This window comes from Neopelma chrysocephalum, unplaced genomic scaffold (genome assembly GCF_003984885.1).
Source record: "Neopelma chrysocephalum unplaced genomic scaffold, ASM398488v2 Primary Assembly neopelma1_24, whole genome shotgun sequence".
Classification (NCBI taxonomy): Eukaryota; Metazoa; Chordata; class Aves; order Passeriformes; family Pipridae; genus Neopelma; species Neopelma chrysocephalum.
This window is the reverse complement of record NW_020897693.1, coordinates 34,962,628-34,981,244: the sequence shown is the minus strand read 5'-3', so window position 1 is coordinate 34,981,244 and position 18,617 is coordinate 34,962,628. Positions and strand designations below refer to the sequence as shown.

The 18,617-nt window shown below is 42.4% G+C and overlaps 2 protein-coding genes across 14 annotated transcripts in view; one reads left to right on the top strand and one right to left on the bottom strand.

Annotated features, from left to right (window-relative positions):
* The window catches only part of GSTZ1 (glutathione S-transferase zeta 1), a 13,322-nt gene extending 5,635 nt beyond the window's left edge, over positions 1-7,687 (bottom strand). For 3 of the 12 annotated variants that reach the window (XM_027672437.1, XM_027672457.1, XM_027672465.1), the window contains exons 1-2: positions 7,583-7,687; positions 4,505-4,556 (exon numbers count right to left, since the gene is read on the bottom strand). In XM_027672437.1, the coding sequence (XP_027528238.1) occupies positions 4,505-4,556; positions 7,583-7,609 (79 nt within the window). In that variant the 5' untranslated portion in view covers positions 7,610-7,687. The other 9 variants (XM_027672473.1, XM_027672495.1, XR_003532388.1 and 6 more) reach the window with 7 other exon arrangements.
* A 23-nt stretch (positions 7,688-7,710) lies between these two features.
* Positions 7,711-18,617, top strand: part of POMT2 (protein O-mannosyltransferase 2) — a 33,021-nt gene continuing 22,114 nt past the window's right edge. For both annotated transcript variants that reach the window (XM_027672407.1, XM_027672400.1), the window contains exons 1-7: positions 7,711-7,911; positions 8,545-8,629; positions 9,417-9,521; positions 10,583-10,691; positions 11,539-11,647; positions 15,059-15,218; positions 17,862-17,968. In XM_027672407.1, the coding sequence (XP_027528208.1) occupies positions 7,712-7,911; positions 8,545-8,629; positions 9,417-9,521; positions 10,583-10,691; positions 11,539-11,647; positions 15,059-15,218; positions 17,862-17,968 (875 nt within the window). In that variant the 5' untranslated portion in view covers position 7,711. The remainder of the gene's footprint in view (positions 7,912-8,544; positions 8,630-9,416; positions 9,522-10,582; positions 10,692-11,538; positions 11,648-15,058; positions 15,219-17,861; positions 17,969-18,617) is intronic.

The following is an 18,617-nucleotide window of genomic DNA, read 5'->3' as shown; positions in this document are numbered from 1 at the left end:
ATAATACATGAAAAGATAATATAATACACTATAAACAAGACACAAAATTCACAATTTCCCACTCCCAACATATCTTCCTTTTTTGTTTTTTAATAAAGATAGAACTGAATATGTAAATTATTTGTAATTTAGAGGGATTTCAGCAATAAAGAGCTTCAAGCTAAATATGGGATAAAACGTTAATTTGTAATAAGGAAGGAGATAACGGAATTTTTGTTGAACTTATAAGAGAGAATAAGTAACTTTGAAATATATGATATTAATCAAATAATATGTTAAGCCCTATATAAAAATTATAAAAAGAGAAATCTCCAGAATAAAGTTTACCTGAGCTTTTTGGGTATCTCAACCCGAAGCTATAAGGGTTGCCTCCGACCTGAGGACCAGCATCTCCCGCTCTACCAGCTAAGCCAGTCCTAGCTGGGTCAGGAGACCGTTCACTTGCTTGTCCACTCCAACTTAAGGTTGTGTGGTGGGTAACGCAGTCGGAGGACTTTTCAGTACCTCGCCTAACCCTTACCTCGCCTCCCTCTCCACTTGGGCTAGGGAACTGTTATGGGGGGTTCAAGCCTCGAGCATTCCCCTCGAGCTCTCTGGCCAAAGAATACTCGCCCTTGAACTTCTCATTGTACTAACGATGGAAGTTCAATACAGTGCAAAACTAAGTTTGTGGAGATTTCCAACTTAACGATAAAGGACAAAAATGTAAATTTGTTAACATTTTAACCTTAGCCCGAGTTTATAAACAGATAAGAAAGAACTTTATAATTTTGAGGTTTTTCAAGTTTCCACACATTCATACTCTCACACAAAACATTCACGGAGGCCTCCTTCATTCGCACAAACACACTCTTACATTCACCTCACGCCGTTGATTATTTGTGGAGTTTAACTAACTATAAACATTTGTATAAATTGAAAAATAAACCATATGTTTAAACCATATAATTAGTTTCAGTGTGTAAGTTTAAGTAGGTAAGTAATTATTCCTGTAAATTGACATTTTTTATATATTTCCAAGTACATATATACTTCTAATAAAAAAGTAATAATTATATGAAACCAAAAATTGTCAGGAATGAAAAAACATTTTTTGTTATAAAACTATTACTCAGGTGTCATTTATCTTTATTACCTCTATTCCCCCTTTTTTCTTTTTACTGACAAGGTATACATTATCAACTACTACATTAATGTTAAACCTTGTAAAAGTCAGATTAAATGCTACTTTCAGTTCTGTGGACTACGGTTTTTGTCAGACTTCTTACAAGGGATTTTGATGTGCATGACCTGGTCTCCCTGTTTCTTTTGTGTTTCTTACTTCTTGTATTTTTTGTATGTTTGTTTCAATTGCTGTAGAAACTTGAATAATAAACTTAATAAAGGGGTTAACAATAACATTTCAGTATAAATCAGGTAATCAATTATCAAAATATTAAAACAATATATAAAATTATGTAAGAAATATTCATTAAAATGCATGAGAACACACTCATTCTTAAGGTTAAATGGTTGTTTTCAGTTACATAACTTGTTCTAGTTGTTGCAGAAATTTGTAGGCAGTCCTTGTTTTCTTCAGTTGTTATCTTTTTCGTTGTGATGTTGTTCTTTTTTCTTTAATAATAAAACTCAATAAATATGTTAATAATAAAGTAAATAATTATTAAACACAAAAATAACACATGAAGGTAAATAAGAAATACTTATTAAAATATATGAGAACATATTCATTTTCAGAATCAAACTAAAAAAGCAGCTGCTACACTCACACTTCATTCATAAATGTTTTTGTTTGATTCGTGTGTAGAGATTTCCGTAATCATCATGATATGCCATTTCTTCTACATATAACAGTCCTTGATTGTCAGGGACTGTGCTTGTAATTATAACAATTTGTTCAGTCTTTTGTTTTTTGGGTCTTTGAGATGTTGCGTAAGGGGAACGCTGTGGATTTTTAAAGCTTTCAGAGGGAGAAGTAGCATTTGCCTTCAGAGGAGTTCTCTTGCATGTTCTTCCCTTTTGACAGGCAACCTGTTTGGCAATGTCTTTGGCGGTGTCATCTACAATGGCTTTGAGGATAACAGTGCCATTCTTATAAGAATAAACTTGGACAACTTCAGGCATGTGTGTCACCAGCTCTAAGGTGGACTGGAAGCCTAGGTCTTGGAGGGGCAGTGGTTTGTGGACCATGGTTATGTACTGCTCTTCCAACTCTGCTGGCGTTAAGCCCTCCTTGGCAGTTATGAGTATCGCTCTCACCTCCTTCTTCAATACTTCTATGAGTTGTGCTTGCTTCACTGTGTCTATGGATGTTATCGTTTCCTTTGGTTGGAGGTTTGAGTCTTGTATGCCTTGTCTATTGTATGTTGTTGTTACTATACCTTGATTCTTTTCTTTTGTATCAGATTCATTTTTTCCCGATGCATATGTTTTAAACTCTGACTTGAAGATGTTTGCTATTTCCTGATTATAAAATTCACTACTTTCTACTAGTGAACATACATTAGAAATATAAAACGTTTTATCTTCTAACACATTGGTAGATGTATTTTCTGATTCTATAATAGTTTGTTTATCTTCACGATGTTTTACACTTTTTTTGAAGAACTGATGAAATGAATCGATCATGGCTAGGTTGGATTCTGCATGCTGCTTATTGGTTTTTATCATAGGGGTTAAAGTAGCAATATGATTTTCATGGGCGCTGCAGTCTTGGTGGGTGTTTATTTTTAGCAGGCTGGAAGTGCCATGGGTGTCGCCACCTTGACTGATGTTTATGTCAGTCACCCCAGAAGATGATGTCACCGGAGGGTTGCCGAAAATGGGTGTTGTTAGGGTGTTACTAGGGACAGGCGTTGCCATGGTGTTAGGTGATGTTTGTGTAGTTAAAATGCCATCTTGGGAGTTAGCAGGGGCGCCATTTTGCGAAGAGTTACATGCAGTAGTGATCTTAATGCTATTTTGAGAACTAGTGTCAAGCTCGCCATCTTGTGTGTCTGTAAAAAGCCTGCCTTTTCGTGAGGGGCTAAAGATGACTCCATTTTGAATTTTACTCTGTGAGTCACATGGGAAAGCATTACATGGGCTTGGATTTTTATTTTCCATTATTTCAAATTGTGATTCTTGTTTTTCTTCCTGTTTTTTTAGTTGTAATATATTAAGGATTAATGTCCATGTTATCAGAGATTTCGAAGCTTTCTTATCTCCATTATTACTTGCCATCCACAAAATTTTGCCAATTTTGTCCCACTCTTGACAGTTTAATGTTTCTGTGATTGGGTCTATATTTTTATTAATCCATTTTGTCAGTGCTTTTAAGGATTTTTTGATTTGAGAATGTCCATAATTCTTGATTAAATTTTTAGATAATAATATAACTCCAATTCATCTTTAGAAAGCTGGGATTACATTTTGATATTAATTTTCTAAGATGAGTAAAAGGAAGTACTTAAGGTGAAAGATAATTTCGTTGTTGCTCACCTCTCTGAGGTGTTCTGATCTGATTTGCTATGCAGCTGTGGCGAGTGTTGGAGTTCACAGTCTCTTTGCAGTTTTTCTTCAAGGGGAGCAGGCAAGTTCTCTGAATTTCAGAGACCTTCTAGTTGTGCCCTGCAGTTGAGAGCCATTTGTGGAAGGCATAAAGGAGAAAGCCAGATCCACAACTTCGTGGGTGAAAAGGCTAGAAGGCTTTATTGAAGAGGAACTGAACTGAACAGGCAAGGATTGTAAGCAAAAAAGCTCCAACATAAAATGGCCTCCGCCTTATATATGGTAGGGTAAGGAAGGTTCTGGAACAAAAGGTGGAGTTAAGGTGGGGCATGTAAATTATTACTATAAAGGGAAACATAACCATACATGGTAATGCACCAAAAATCAACCAAAAAGAACATAGGTTTTACATACATCACAAATAAGGCATAATACATGAAAAGATAATATAATACACTATAAACAAGACACAAAAATCACAATTTCCCACTCCCAAAATGTTACCATGTCCATTTTAAAAAAAGACCACGTCCCTCAAGGAGGGTGGTCTGAGTCCACTGAGAAGACAATGCTCTTGCAAGTGATGGATCAAAGCACTAAAGATCAGTCCTGGCAAAACCACTGCATTTTTCAAACCAAGTTTTGCCGCTCTTTGCAGCCCAGCCCTTCCTGACTTGTCTTACAGAGGGCAAAGGACCATGTGCTCACCTGCAAAACATTGCTGTCTCAGTACAAGTAGGGGCTGTTCCCTGCCCTGCTTAGCTCTCAAGACCTGGGCATACCAGAGTCTGAGGCAATATCATGAAGGCCTCTTATCTGTTCCCCTCCATCCCACTTGCTCCAGGTAAGCTGTGGTGTTCCCTTCCCTCCCCCCGGGAAAATGCCTCACTGTTCCAGTTCATGTTTGCTGACCTCTCTCTTAATAAGTGATTGATTAATCGAGTTGGTGAAGGGGAGGATACTGCAATACCACTGAGAGAAAAAAAAAAAAAGAGATCTCAACACTGGATCTTACCAATTCGCACTCTCCAAGAGCAGGAACTTCGGAAATAGCTATAAAGTATCGGCTGAGAAGAGAAGGACAGATAAAATGGTTATATGCTGGGAACACCAGAATATTGTAAGGAGAAGAATGCATGAGCAGAAGGTATTTCAGGAACTGTAAGACAGGGAAGAGCAATGTTTGGGGAAGAGAGGACTCCTTTCTGAAAGTGGCTGTTCCTGATTTGGGCATCACTGTCTTTCATGATAAAGACATGAAATAGACATGATAAAGACTCTAATAATTTAGTTGCACCTGATGTTTCCAGCAATGCACAAGTGACCTTAAAATTATTCCCTTTGAAGCTTCCCTCTTTGATGTCCCTATCTGATGTTGGTAACTTCTATACCATCTTAGATTTCTGAAACCAATTCCACAGATTGTGCCAACCACCTGCACTGGATATTTGCATGGCATGAAACAGCTTTTTCAGCCTCACGGGGAAGGGCACAGCCTCTTCCCAAACAAGAAGAGCTTCTGCTGTTTGAGATGAAGGCCATGAGGACAGACAATTCATCTCTACCTGAACTATAACACCAAGGCACCTTTCCCAGATGCTTCTACCCTGTTCAAGCTCTCACCTTTTCAGATGCCATGGTCAGTGTGTGCAGTCTACTCCAGGAAATAAAAAAAAACCCCTTTGTTTTCCCTTTTAACTCAGCTGGGATGGGGGAAGGCTTTTCTCCTAAAATCAATGAGGAAAGGACTATGCCCCCAAGTCTGTGCCAAGGACACAAAAAACAGCCAGTCAGATTTCATCCTGAGTCACTGCATTCACCTCCTCCCAGCCCCAATACCAGAACTATTAACCAGATTGAAGCTTGGAAGCACATTTAGGAACTATCCTTATTTCCCTAGCATGAGATATCTAGAGAGCCTCTCAGGCTGTCAGCAGCTGCCAATGCAGAAATATGTCCCTGGGGAACAAAACAAGGAAAGAAAAGCCACATGCAGAATTTCCATTTCATTAGGGAATGACTGCAAGCTCTGGGAATGACTGCAAGCTCTGGGAACAGGGGCTGCCTTTGCGGGGAGGTCCCTTAGGATGCTCCTGGAGCCCTCCTGCCGTCAGTGCCGGCCAGTGCAGATGGTTTTCTACATTGCAGGACTAGGAGAAGCTGCTATTCTGCTCCCAGACCAACTTTGTGCAAAATACAAAGATTGCTTTTTTGTGTAATGGTCTTTTCTTTCCACACGGGAAACTGGTACTCATGTATGTCTCTAAATAAACCTGTAATCATGTCTCTCCTTCCTTCCATAGATCCCATGGCATGCCAGGGATCTCTCTGCATCTCTACTCTCCCAGAATGCATAGAAATTATTCCACAGACTGGTAGTAAGGCAGAAGAAAGCAGGGATTTGCCCAATGACAGTCTGTCAACAGAAAACCAGAGAGATCCTGAAGATCTCTGTGCTCCAGTCCTCTTTGTAACCCTGATGCTTCTCTTACAGTTTAGATTGGTTCAAATAACTTTAAATGAGGTATGCCTTTGATTAAATTATTCTAGCCAAATTTACTGGAAAATGCTTTATAAGTGAGGAGGGAAATGATGGCAGTATTGGCAACATTTTAGTGGACAGAGTATTTCCTGATTTTCTTAAATTCTCTGCTTCTGGGATCAGGGTATTAGAAATCTCACCTATGCTTCCCCCCCCTCCAAATGTCTAGCCTGCTGGGTCGCAGGGAAAGAAACAGAAACTGTGGCTTCAGAAGAGAAATATACAGCATTCATTACATAGTATTTTTAGTTGTTTTTCCTGACGACCTTGCAAATGATTTTTTGGCTCAGAAATTTATGTCCTTCACCACATCTGTTTTGGACTCTGGCCTCTCAGCTGGTAGAGACATTTCTCCTTATCCTCTCTACAGTTCTTTTTTTTTTGCGGCCTGTGCTATCATTTGGAATAAAGTGTAGTAGCCTAATTGCCTTGCTCTATAATTTCAAGGCCCTTGGGGGATTTCACCCAAAGGAACGTGGAAAACAACCTGTCATTCAGCTACTAACTGTGTGTCCAGAGGCTGGGGTCTGGACTTGTCTCTTGAGTTCATGCTGCTTTCCTCCCAGCAGCAGGGTAGATCACAGGCAAAAACAATCATCTAAGTAAATATTAGAGACAGCAGGAGTGTTTTGTCCTCAGTGGACAGGTCCCACAGTGACACTGTATCTTTCTCAGAGGAAGAGCTGAGCACGGGCCAGGGAAGTATCACAAAAGAAGTGCCTGCATTTAAAACCCCATGGGGTACAAGTCCCATTAGCTGCACATTAGACTGGCTGGAACTGGGATGGTAGAAGGAGAACAGCATTTGCTTGATGTCTATTGAGATTTCTGTTTTGGTTCTGTTTTCATTTCCAGCATCAGTGAGGAAAGTTTGGGCTTAAATATCCGTTGAGAGTTAAAGTTTGGGAAATGCATTTCACTGTTGTGGAAGTTGGAAGAAACACCCCAAACTGTGTGTCTCAGGTTTCCATGCCTGTCTACTTCAGTATGGTCTGCTCTGGATACCACCTCTTTCTAGGCTATATTCGGGGTGCACTTGGGAAGGCAAAGTCTTTCACCTCTTTGCTGAGACCCGTGTCACCAAGCAGGCTGCACACATACACTGCTCCTTGGGGGCTGGTGTAGGGGAAACCTTAGTGTCTGAAAGGCACCGCTTGTATTCTGCTGGGTTCAAATGTAAAGGTACAAGCAGAAACAACAGCTTTGCTCCTAACCTCTCAGTATCTCTGCGGCAGGCCTTGGTGTTAACAGCGCACATGGATAAACTACGGTAAGTAAACACCAATACTGCTTTGAGAAGCATTAGTTTTATTTAGCATGGGGGCAAATTCCTTGCTCTCCACTGAGACAGAGACATCGGGGCAGCAGTCCTCCCGGGAATCGCCATGGCGGCCTTTCCGGGGAGCCAGGGCATTAGAAGCGATCCCTGCCAGCGACCCGAGCCCCAAGCCCCGATCCCTCCAGCTCTGGCGCCGCCATCGCCCCCGCTCCCCTCCCGCCCGGCGGGAACGCTCCGCTCCGCAGGGAGAGCGCGCAGCCAGCGCCGCATACCTTGGCGGCGGCGGCGCTCATTCCCATCCCGGCCTCAGCTCAGAGCTCGGCGGCAGCCCGGGACTGATTCCCGGGACTACATCCCCCGGCGTGCCCCGCGGATGCCCCGCCCTGCAGTCCGTGCCCAGGATGCGCCGCTCCCGGCGCGGTGCCGCGCGCGGCGGATCCCTGTGGATGCCGCCGCGCCAGAGGGAGCCCCGCAGGGGGCCGGGGGGGCCGGGCCGCCCCGCCGCTCCGCCGGCCGCCGCCCGCCCGGCCGCGCTGGCCCTCGTCACCCTCCTCAGCTTCGCCTCCCGCTTCCACCGCCTGCCGGAGCCGCCGCACGTGTGGTACGGACCGGGCGGGGCGTGCGCCCCTCCGTTCGGGCAGCGCCCGAGCCCCGGGGTGCGGGGGGTGCGTGTCCGTGTCCGTGTCCGCCTCCTCCGGGATCAGCCGGCGGATTGCGGGCGGGTTGCGCCCTGACGCCCAGCCTGCGCCCCGGCCTTGCCCGGCGTGGGAGGGCCCCGTGTTTATCCCAGACAAGTGGAGGGACGGGACCCTGGCAGGGAGGGCCCCAGGGAAGCGCTGCTCTCTCTGGCGAGCCCGCTCCACGCCACCGCTCTCGGGACGCGCTGCAGAGGGTCCTGGAGAGGCGTTTTTGTGGGCCTGTGGGCGTCAGGCTGACTTCTTAACTTCTCTGAGGTCAGTCTGGAATCAGAAGGGCAGACTAGAGATTTTGGAGTGCTGATCTCAAACTTTAAAAAAAGGGCCCGTCCTAGAATGACTGAAGTAGTTTCCATTATTTCCCAGTAAATGTAATGCATCATCTATATTGAATGTGTGGCAGTAACCCTGTATATGATGAAAAGAATGAGTACAAAGACTTTACTGGATTTTTTTTTACTGTCTTCAGCATTATAGAATATTGGTTATTGTTAAGTTTTGTTTTGTTTGTGTTTTGTTGGTTTTTTTTTTTTTTCCAGTTGGGATGAAACTCATTTTGGGAAGATGGGAAGTTACTACATTAATCGGACTTTCTTCTTTGATGTCCACCCTCCTTTGGGGAAGGTAAACTGCTTTTCTATTACATATATTAGAAGCCACAGGAGTGGGCCAATAAAAGTCTACTCTTGCCTTCTGGACAAAGGTTTTGATAAACTCCATTATCTTTCCTGTTGTTGGGCATCATGATAATTTGCATTCTGTATCCACAACCTCAACTTGCAACTTTTTGTCTTTACAAAAATACTTCAAATAAGGGAAAAATATGGTACTGCATGTTGGGTATTTGAAAGGCTTGAAATTAAAAAAATCAGTGTGGTACTTATGGATTGGAGGGGTTATGTCATAGCAGCCTACATTTGAAAGGAAACAAACAACTCGTGATAGCCTGTGTGCGAGTGAGATGCCTACCACAAAGGACCCTGAGAGCACTGATTTTCTATTCTGACTTGTTTTAGCAACAGTGTGTAGTGCTGATGAAGATGCACTCCTACTGCCTCGACAAGGTTATCTTCCTTTCAGACTGAGTCTTCTGAACCTAAAGGGATAGGGAGCTATGGGAGATTCTAGAGAGACAGATTTGTCCCTGCTCAATCCCACACTTGCTATTTCTCTTTAGCTTGCAGTCATAGTCCATAGCCAAAATTGTCATGATTTTGCCTTTAGACAAAGAGCAATGTGTTTGCACACGTTATCTATACATAAACTGTTGTTTGGATGATATGTCTGAATTAAGTAGTTGTCCTCTGGATCAGTCTTGGCTTCTATAAAAATTTTACCTGCTGCTGACTTCGGTGCTTTTTCCTCCAGTGCAAATTCCCTGACCAGTTTTTTTTTCACCTTTTCTCTTCAGATGCTGATTGGACTTGCGGGCTACCTTAGTGGATATGATGGTACGTTTCCTTTCCAAAAGCCAGGGGACCGATATGAGCAGCACAACTACATGGGAATGAGAGGGGTAAGGTTCTGCAGGCTAGTATTGAGCTGGTTAGCTTTCCTGTGCTTTTCAATACAGAGGTTTATGTCATGAGAACAGCTCTCCTGGATCAGGTCAGAGGTCTGTTTAGCCTGGAGACTTGTCTTTAAGCTCTTTAGAAAAGTGTCAGTGGTTCTTTTGTGAATAAGTCTAAATGCCTGGCTGTGAGAGTTCAGGTAAGAAATTAAGGTGATTATTGAGGCCAACTCTTGCTGCTAGTTAGTGAGACTACACTCCTGTGTGGGACAGATATCTTGCCTGTTCTGCCAAGCAAACATTGCTGAACTTGGGGTTCTGTCACTTCACTGTGCCTGGTTGCTCTGCTGTGGAGCCACGGATGTCAAAAAGCCAGGATCATCCACTGTCACCTGCAGTTTGCCACCACCAGGGAACTGAGTAAGCCAATGGAGCCTGCGGCAGGGGGGCAGAATTTAGACTTGTATCCATCTGAAACCCTGGCTGTACTGCTATCTAGGAAGACCAAGAGCCATATAACTGACAGCAGATAAGACAAACCAAAAGAAGAAACAGTGGCCAATTGTTAGTACCTAGAAAGAAGAGTAAATCTTGGTTTAGTTTCCAGCAATTTGTGCTGCTTGATTTTCTTTTGATTTCTGTTCATTCTCCTTCAACAATCCTTGGTCTCATTTGTGTAAGGGAGGTGAATCTGGTCTGGTAAAGACATAAGGTGCAGGTGTATTTTGTTCTTAGATTTCATATTCTAGTATCTTGTTAAAATAAGTGGAGTATAGTTGATGTGTAGTACATCTACTTGACCAATCTTTGTATGAATATCTAACGTAGTCTAGCAAGAGGGTGACTGACTGTTGTTCCTGACACCTCTACAAGCAGAGTAAGCGTCTGTCCTCTGAACAGCGTCTTCGTTCAGTTGGCTTTTGTCCAATGTTCTTAGTGACTCAGTTCAGCGACTGTGACACCTCCTGTTGTTGGCAGGTGTGGAAGATGAAGGAAAGGAAGGGGTGTGAGCACTTGTTCATCTTATGGAGGGTTATAACTTCTCCCATGATTTTCTTTTCCTGCAGTTTTGTGCGTTCCTTGGCTCCTGCCTGGTTCCCTTTGCCTACCTCACAGTGTTGGAACTGTCAAAGTCACTGCCAGCAGCCTTACTCACAGCTTTCATCCTTATTTTTGGTAGGTGTTTCTGCTACAGGAAAATTGAGTAACCTGACTGTTCAGATAACTTAATTTCTGGATTATCATGTGTTACCTAACCAGCGGATATTTGGGTTAATGAGAGACCTTCTCAAAGGCAAAGTAATTTCACTTTATATATGCATATATGAGGCTTTTTAATTGGTGATCCTCTTGAGAATATTACAGTCTTGTTTAGTTCATAGCTACTTCTGTTATTTGCATAACCACAGCATTGGACTACATTTCACCTCAATTTTAAGAATTTTTGTAAGATGTGTGGTCAGGAATGATTTTGCGCACTAGTGATGTCTCCCATATGAATTATATGAATTATAGAGACATTTAACAGCCTCTGCATTACTATGAAAGAGTTCACAGTAAGAAATGGATAAAGTTCCTTGTTGAGCCAAATGGAAAAATTAACATTGCAAACAGAGTTACCCAAACTGGGGTTTTGTGGGGGCACACAGATATTAATATACCCAAGTAATATTCATTTCTTATAGGTACAATTTGAAAGATGACTTTTCCTGTAGCATGCTCTGGCACAATGCTGATGCCCTCAGTAGATTGTTGCTGTCTGTAATGCTCTCCATTTGAATGTGTTATCAGCACTTTCCAAATGGTGTTTCACAGATACTGTTGTACTGCCTGTTTTTTGGTTTTGTTGGGTTTTTTTCTATTTTTTTCCCAAGTAAAAGTTGAAATTTTCTTATCTCCTCCTGCTTCTAGAATTTCTCTCCTTCCCCTTGTCTTGACTACGCTCAGGAAACTGACTTCCCACAATCTTAGATTCGCTTTGGAACTGCAAGCCTTTTTGATATTGTTGTGTGTCTCTCTGCAGATACAGGCTGTATTACTTTGTCCCAATATATTCTGCTGGATCCCATTCTGATGTTCTTCCTCATGGGAGCTGTTCTGAGTATGGTAAAATGTAACAGCTGTGCAGATAGGTAAGATAAAGATGATAATTTTGTAAAACTATAGGTATTCAACTTTCACACAGATAAAGTACTAGAACATGTCCGCCATTGGTAGTCTGGGTGAATGGCTGAAATCGGATGATTTCAGGAAATTTGGAGATGAAAATGGCTGTTGGTAGAGGAGAGAAATTTTTAGTATAAGTTTTTTTTTGTAACTAGGGAGAAAGTATTGTGACTGGGGTACAGCAAGAGAGAGACTTAACCAGATTATTTTAGCATGAAGGGAAATTCTTTATTGGACATGGGCAGGAATATAGTTATCAAAGATGAGGAAAAGGCTGAGGTATTTAACACCTTCTTTACCTCAGTTTTCAACAGTAAGACAGGTTGTCCTGAGGACAGCTGGCTTCTGGAGCTTGTAGAAAGAGATAAGAATCTGAATAGCCCCCCTGTAATCCAGGACGAAAGTTAGTGACCTGCTGAGCCACTTGGACCCCCACAAGTGTATGGAACCAGATGGGATCCACCCAAGGGTGATGAGGCAGCTGGCAGAAGAGCTCGCCAAGCCACTCTCCATCATCTACCAACAGTCCTGGCTCACTGGGGAGATCCCAGATGATTGGAAGTTGGTGAATGTCACGCCAATCCACAAAAAGGGCCAGAGGGAGGACCCGGGAAGCTACAGGCCCATCAGCCTGACCTCAGTGCCTAGCAAGGTTATGGAGCAGATCATTCTAAATGCAATCACATAGCACCTACAGGATGGACAAGGGATCAGACTAAGCCAGCACGAGTTTAGGAAGGGCAGGTCCTGTCTGACCAACCTGATCTCCTTTTATGATCAGGTGACCCGCCTGGTGGATGAGGGGAAGGCTGTGGACGTGTCTACCTGGACTTCAGGAAAGCCTTTGACACCGTCTCTCACAGCATAGTCCTGAAAAGGCTGGCAGCCCATGGCTTGGACAGGGACACTCTGTGCTGGGTTAAGAACTGGCTGGATGTCTGGGCCCAGAGAGTGGTGGTGAACGGGGCTGCATCCAGTTGGTGGCTGGTCACTAGTGGTGTCCCCCAGGGATCAGTGTTGGGCCCAGTCCTGTTTAATGTCTTTACTGATGATTTAGATGAGGGGATTGAGTCCATCATCAGCAAATTTGCAGATGACACTAAGTTGGGGGGGAGTGTCAATCATCTGGAAGGCAGGAGTGCACTGCAGAGGGACCTGGACAGGCTGGAGAGTTGGGCTGATTCCAACGGGATGAGGTCCAACAAGGCCAGTGCCGGGTCCTGCACTTTGGCCACAACAACCCCATGCAGTGCTCCAGGCTGGGGACAGAGTGGCTGGAGAGCAGCCAGACAGAGAGGGACCTGGGAGTTTGGATTGACAGGAAGCTGAACATGAGCCAGCAGTGTGCCCAGGTGGCCAAGAAGGCCAATGGCATCCTGGCCTGGATCAGGAACAGTGTGGCCAGCAGGACTAGGGAAGTGATTCTTCCCCTGTACTCAGCGCTGGTGGGGCCACACCTGGAGTACTGTGTCCAGTTCTGGGCCCCTCAGTTCAGGAAGGATATTGAGGTGCTGGAGCAGGCCCAGAGAAGAGCAACAAGGCTGGTGAAGGGACTCGAGCACAAGTCCTATGAGGAGAGGCTGAGGGAGCTGGGATTATTCAACCTGGAGAAGAGGAGGCTCAAGGGAGACCTCCTCACTCTCTACAGCTACCTGCAAGGAGGTTGTAGCCAGGTGCTGGTTGGTCTCTTCTCCCAGGCAGCTATCAGTAAGACAAGAGGGTATGGTCTTAAGCTGTGCCAGGGGAGGTTTAGGTTAGATATTAGGAAGAAATTCTTTACAGAGAGGGTAATCAGCCATTGGAATGGGCTGCCCAGGGAAGTGGTGGATTCTCCGTCCCTGGAGGTTTTTAAGATGAGACTGGATGTGGCACTTAGTGCCATGGTCTGGTAACCACGGCAGTAGTGGATCAAGGGTTGGACTTGATGATCTCAGAGATCCCTTCCAACTCGGCTGATTCTATGCTTCTATGATTTCAGCAAAAATTTTTTATATAGTTTTTGGAACTGCAAATCTTGAACATGAAGGTTAAACGTTTTAAAACTTGACAGGAAAGAAAGCTAGTGAAAGACGCTGTAGGTCAGAGAAGGATGGTTGTAGCTTATTCAAGGTTTTGGTCCTTAATGGAAAAAATATTGTTATCTTGAACCAGTTACTTTGTTTCCAGGCTAGAGAAACACAATTTATCTGTGACTGTAATCCTATAAACACTTATAAAAATCCTGCTGTCTGAGGTAAATAGTATAATTTGTTTGGTTTAGAGAAATTGCTACAAAAACTTTGAGGGAAATAGAGCCAGGATGTTTCTGAGAATATTTGCCATAGACCTATCCAGAGGGGGATGGTGATTTCTAGGTATTGGTATACACCAAAAGGCTTCTTCATGGCTGGGCTGCACAGCGTAGTTTCCCCACAATGCATCCAGAATTCAAAGAAAGAAAATCTCAGAATACTGTGTTATATGTGAGCAATTTTTATTTCATGAAGCGTTCCAAGAACTGATCATATCAATCTTAGTGTGACTACAGTACACATGGCTAAAATGCAGCCCTTAGTGTCATGTAGGGCCACCCAAGGCCATCCTCATCTACAAGACATACCCCAGGGAGTGCAAGCACTAAGTTGCAGGGCAGCCCTTGATCAGCTCTGTGGGCCTTGACCTGAACTTATTTTTCATATGTTAGAGCTAATCCTCTTGTCAAAGTAGTTGATATCATGCAAATTGAATGTCAGCTCTAGCTATTGTTTTGCTTAGCAGGTCATGGGGATTCAAAATGCAAACGTCAAGGCATTAGGAGTTGGTAGGAAAAAAAATTTTAAATTCTGCTGTCATCCTTTCTCATCTCTTCTCAGTGGTTCAATTTTATTTTAGTTTCTAATTTGTTTGCTTTTTGCTGCAGCTTTTGTTTGTGCTTTGGATAGATGTTTTCCACTATGGCCTTCCTGCTTTAGTAATGGTGCTCTTTTTCTCCTGTTCTTCCCCATGTCCTTAGCTTTTTGTCAGAAGTAAGTTTGTGTTTTATGGAGCAAAATTCTTGTTTCTTTTTTCGTAACTTCCGTGTGGTCAGACTTTCTTCACGCTAGCATTTTAGCTTATATCTGATGTCTATGTTTCCATCCTCAAAGGGGAGATCTAGGAATGTCCTGGCTTAAGTGTTGGACCCTTCCGAAGCCTGTATAAAGGTTTCACAAGCCTGTATCTGAAGACAGAAACCTTGCATGATTCTAAAATTAATGAAAAACTAGTTTTTCTATTCCTCCTGAGAAGATGGAGTGTAATTTTGCAGGGTAACTTATTTGCTGTTTGTTTTCGTGATCGCAGATGCCCGTTCCTGTAGCCATCATTTTGTTTACTGACTTTCTGCACTGGTCCTGCAGGCCATTTTCTGCCTCCTGGTGGTTCTGGCTGAGTCTGACTGGCGTGAACCTTGCTGGAGCTATGGGGGTAAAGTTTGTTGGCCTTTTTGTAGTCCTCTTGGTAGGCCTGAACACAATCTATGACCTATGGGACTTGCTGGGGAACCTTAGTCTGTCACTGGTGAGTTTCAAAGGCTTTTCTTTACTTTAAATGTTTATTTGTTTTGTTTGCTTTGTAATTCTTCTAGTCTTTGACAACCATGTAACTACTCAGACAGTGATACTCTGTGTGCAACAAAAAGGGGCTTCTGATGTGGATGATGATAAATAAAGATTAGGCTGTAATGAAAAAACTATTGACAGACTTCTGAAAAAAAACCAAACAAACTTACATTAGCAGGAGGTAGTGTCATAAGAGCACAGCAAAAAGAATGTTGTGTTTTCCTTAGAGAAACTGTTACCTTTCCAGTTGGATGGTTTTTCAGTCTAAGCTAAAAATGCTCATTGGGAATGGTTTTTCAATGGCCCAAAGCAAGATGTTGTCCAACACTGTTACATGAGCTTCTGAGGAGTATGTGCTACCTGGCAGACAGGCATGTCTTGCAGCACTTGGTTTGCATAAGCAGCGTGAGTTCAGGCTCTGCTTTGTGAGAGTTAAGGGGGCATAGGCTGCAGAGCAGGAGCATGCTATCCCATCAGGAGTCATAGAAATGCTCTGCAACTTACAATATCCATAGCCAGTCCAGAGGATGAAGGCAGCCATACCCTTCTTGATTTCACACACATTTAGTTCCTAGAAGCTTTAAAAATTTGCTAGTGAGTTTGAGCACCCTGTCCTAATATATTGTATTTTACGTTTGCGGACTGTGAAATCTGCTTTTTTGGAGAAATACCTTGATGTACCATTTGCTGTCTTGCAACTAGCAGGAAAACAAATTCTTCAGTCACGTCTTTTAAAAGGTGTTCAGTTCTCCTCTTGTCTCAGCCTCTTCTGAAGCTTGAAAATTCTACTTTTTTCACTTACTGTTTTTGTCTTGTTTGTCTCATAAACAGTGAGGGTTTTGAGGGACTTTTTCTATTCCTGCTGTGTGATTTGTTTTTCTTTGATTAATGTGAATCAATATGGGCTGCAAAGATACAATGTTCCAACTCTGGAGAAGCACTTCTTGAGCAAAGTCACTTAATTGCATTTGAAATGGAACAAATCCATCATGTCTGTGCTTTCTGCCAGCAGACGGCTGCACAGTGATTTCATTTGTGTTGCTGGAAGCAAAGGCAGCAAACCCCTGAGTGTTACAATATATAAAGAAATTTACTCCAAAAGGTAGATGCTTTCTGAATAACTCTTTGTCAACCTTGCTGCTTGATGAGAGAGGAAAAAAAAAGTGAGGATTAAACTCCTGGAAGGCTGAATAACTTAATCTCTGATTTGTTAGGAAGCTACTCATGATTATTTACAAGCAATGTTTTTGGGACTAATTTGATTTCTAGAATTCTCAACTTATCTTGGTCTACTCTTCTGGTTTGCTCAATGCTGTCTTTCACGTGCATTTTCTTTTTTGACTTTGCATTGAAGTCTATAGTTAAAGAAAACTACAGACTTCAGTGCAAAGTCAAAAAAGAAAAATGCGACATCAAAAAAGAAAATTTTCATGAAGATTGAAGCATATTGAGGCTGTTTTAAGCAGGCAATTGCAGATTAGTTCATGTGCCTCTCCAGTGCAAAAACGTGGTTATGTACCATCAGTCAGCATTTTTGGAAGTGTCCAGTGGTTATTAAGTGTTCTGCTGGAGTACATGAGCTTAACAACTCTTTCCTTTGTTGACTTCAGTGAGTTCTTAGTTTTGTAATGTGTTTAGTTCTTTTTCCATTACTTCTGAATTTGTTGGATCTGGTATTGAGGGATGGAGAATGAATAGCTTAATGATTGTGTGATAGCTATCATGTAAAAAAATATGGAGAATAGCAAGTACATCTGCTTTCATCCACTTTGAAGTTAGTGTGGACATTTAGCAAGCAATTTTTGCTATTTTACTTGTTTTTTCTCCTGCAGGTATTTATTATCCACCCTATGTTTTACGTTATTTACTCTACTACTGGTAGTGTTAGTGGGATGTGAATAAATGATGCTTGGGCATCTGTGTAAAAAACATCTTTTTAAGTGATTAAAATAAAATACTCTGCTTTTGTGTTGAGGCAGCTGAAACAGATTTTGCTGATGACTTTTCTGTAGCTTCTGGCTAAGCAGCAACAGAAGTTGCAATGTGAGAACATCCTTGCTAAGCAAGGTGATTTCTGTGAGTGAAGCATATCTAAGTCCCCAAGAAGTCCTGGTTACATTCACATTTGCATAGGGAGACTTTCTTGGAGAACAAGTTTTCATTTTCCCTTTTGCTTAGCTTTGACAGTTACTATTTTGGAAGCCATCTCTTTCCTGTGATTTTGTGTCAAGATGTGTACCACTGATAAACAAGTTAAGATCCTTGTTTTCAAAGTATTTTCAATGGGGGCTGCCCAACCTCATTTACCAAAGTTAGGGATGCTCAACACTTTGCGACGTTAAACTCTCCTATTGCCTGTTTTTGTCTTTTTTTCCAAGACCCTGAAATTTCAAGGTACCATAAGTCCAGCTTTGGGAGATACATAGCAAGGTCTGCCTCAGCTTTTACTTCTCTCTAGGCCTTGTTGAGGTAATTCTGCAGCCTCCTGAGCTTGCTGGCATGTCAAGCTCCAGCTTTAGGACCACTACTCAGAGTCCTGTGAAGTAAAGAGAGGAATTGTTCCTGCAACTGCACTGTTTGATCCAAATTGTGTTTGTTACAGGTGATGTTTGGAAAACATTTACTGGCTCGTGTACTTTGCCTCATCGTGCTCCCACTTGCTCTCTACACGGCTATGTTTGCTGTTCATTTTACAGTATTAAATAAAAGGTATTTCACAATATTTTCTGCAGAAGAAGAGTCACTTGTTTTTGCTTTTAATTAAAGGCTATTGATTATGTATTTCTCCACTTTCAGTGTCAGAAGTACGGCCACAAGCTGTGTCTTTGTTTAATTCCCTTCCCAGACTTTTGCATTGTTCTTACAGAAAGGTTCTGGCCAAGCTGGCAGTGAAACTGAATAATTTGACACTTTCTGAAATGCCAAGCAAGTAACCTAACCAAACTCTCTGTCTCCTTTTTTCCCCCCCTTCTCTTTCCTGGACCTGAAAATGTCTCAACTTCATTCTTTGTCACTTCGTAATTAAAAAAAAAGTCATTGCATTCCTGAAAAATGCTTTGGCTGTGATGACAAAAGTAAGGCTGAGTGTGCCCAAAGGGAAGGCTCTTCTCTGAGCGCCTGCAACCAAGGGATGCTTTTTATATGCAAAGAGGACAACAGCTGGTAAAATGGCCAAGTAAGGTTTTCCATATGCCAGCATTAAGAAATGAGGTGAATATGCATTTCACTATAAAAAAAAATTTAAAATTAAATGTTATGTTTCAGTTAAGGTCAACTGATCTTACCATTAATCTCTTAGCAGAAATAAGACTAAAAGAGCTACAGAGAGAGGCTTTGTTATATGTATCCTGACAGTTGG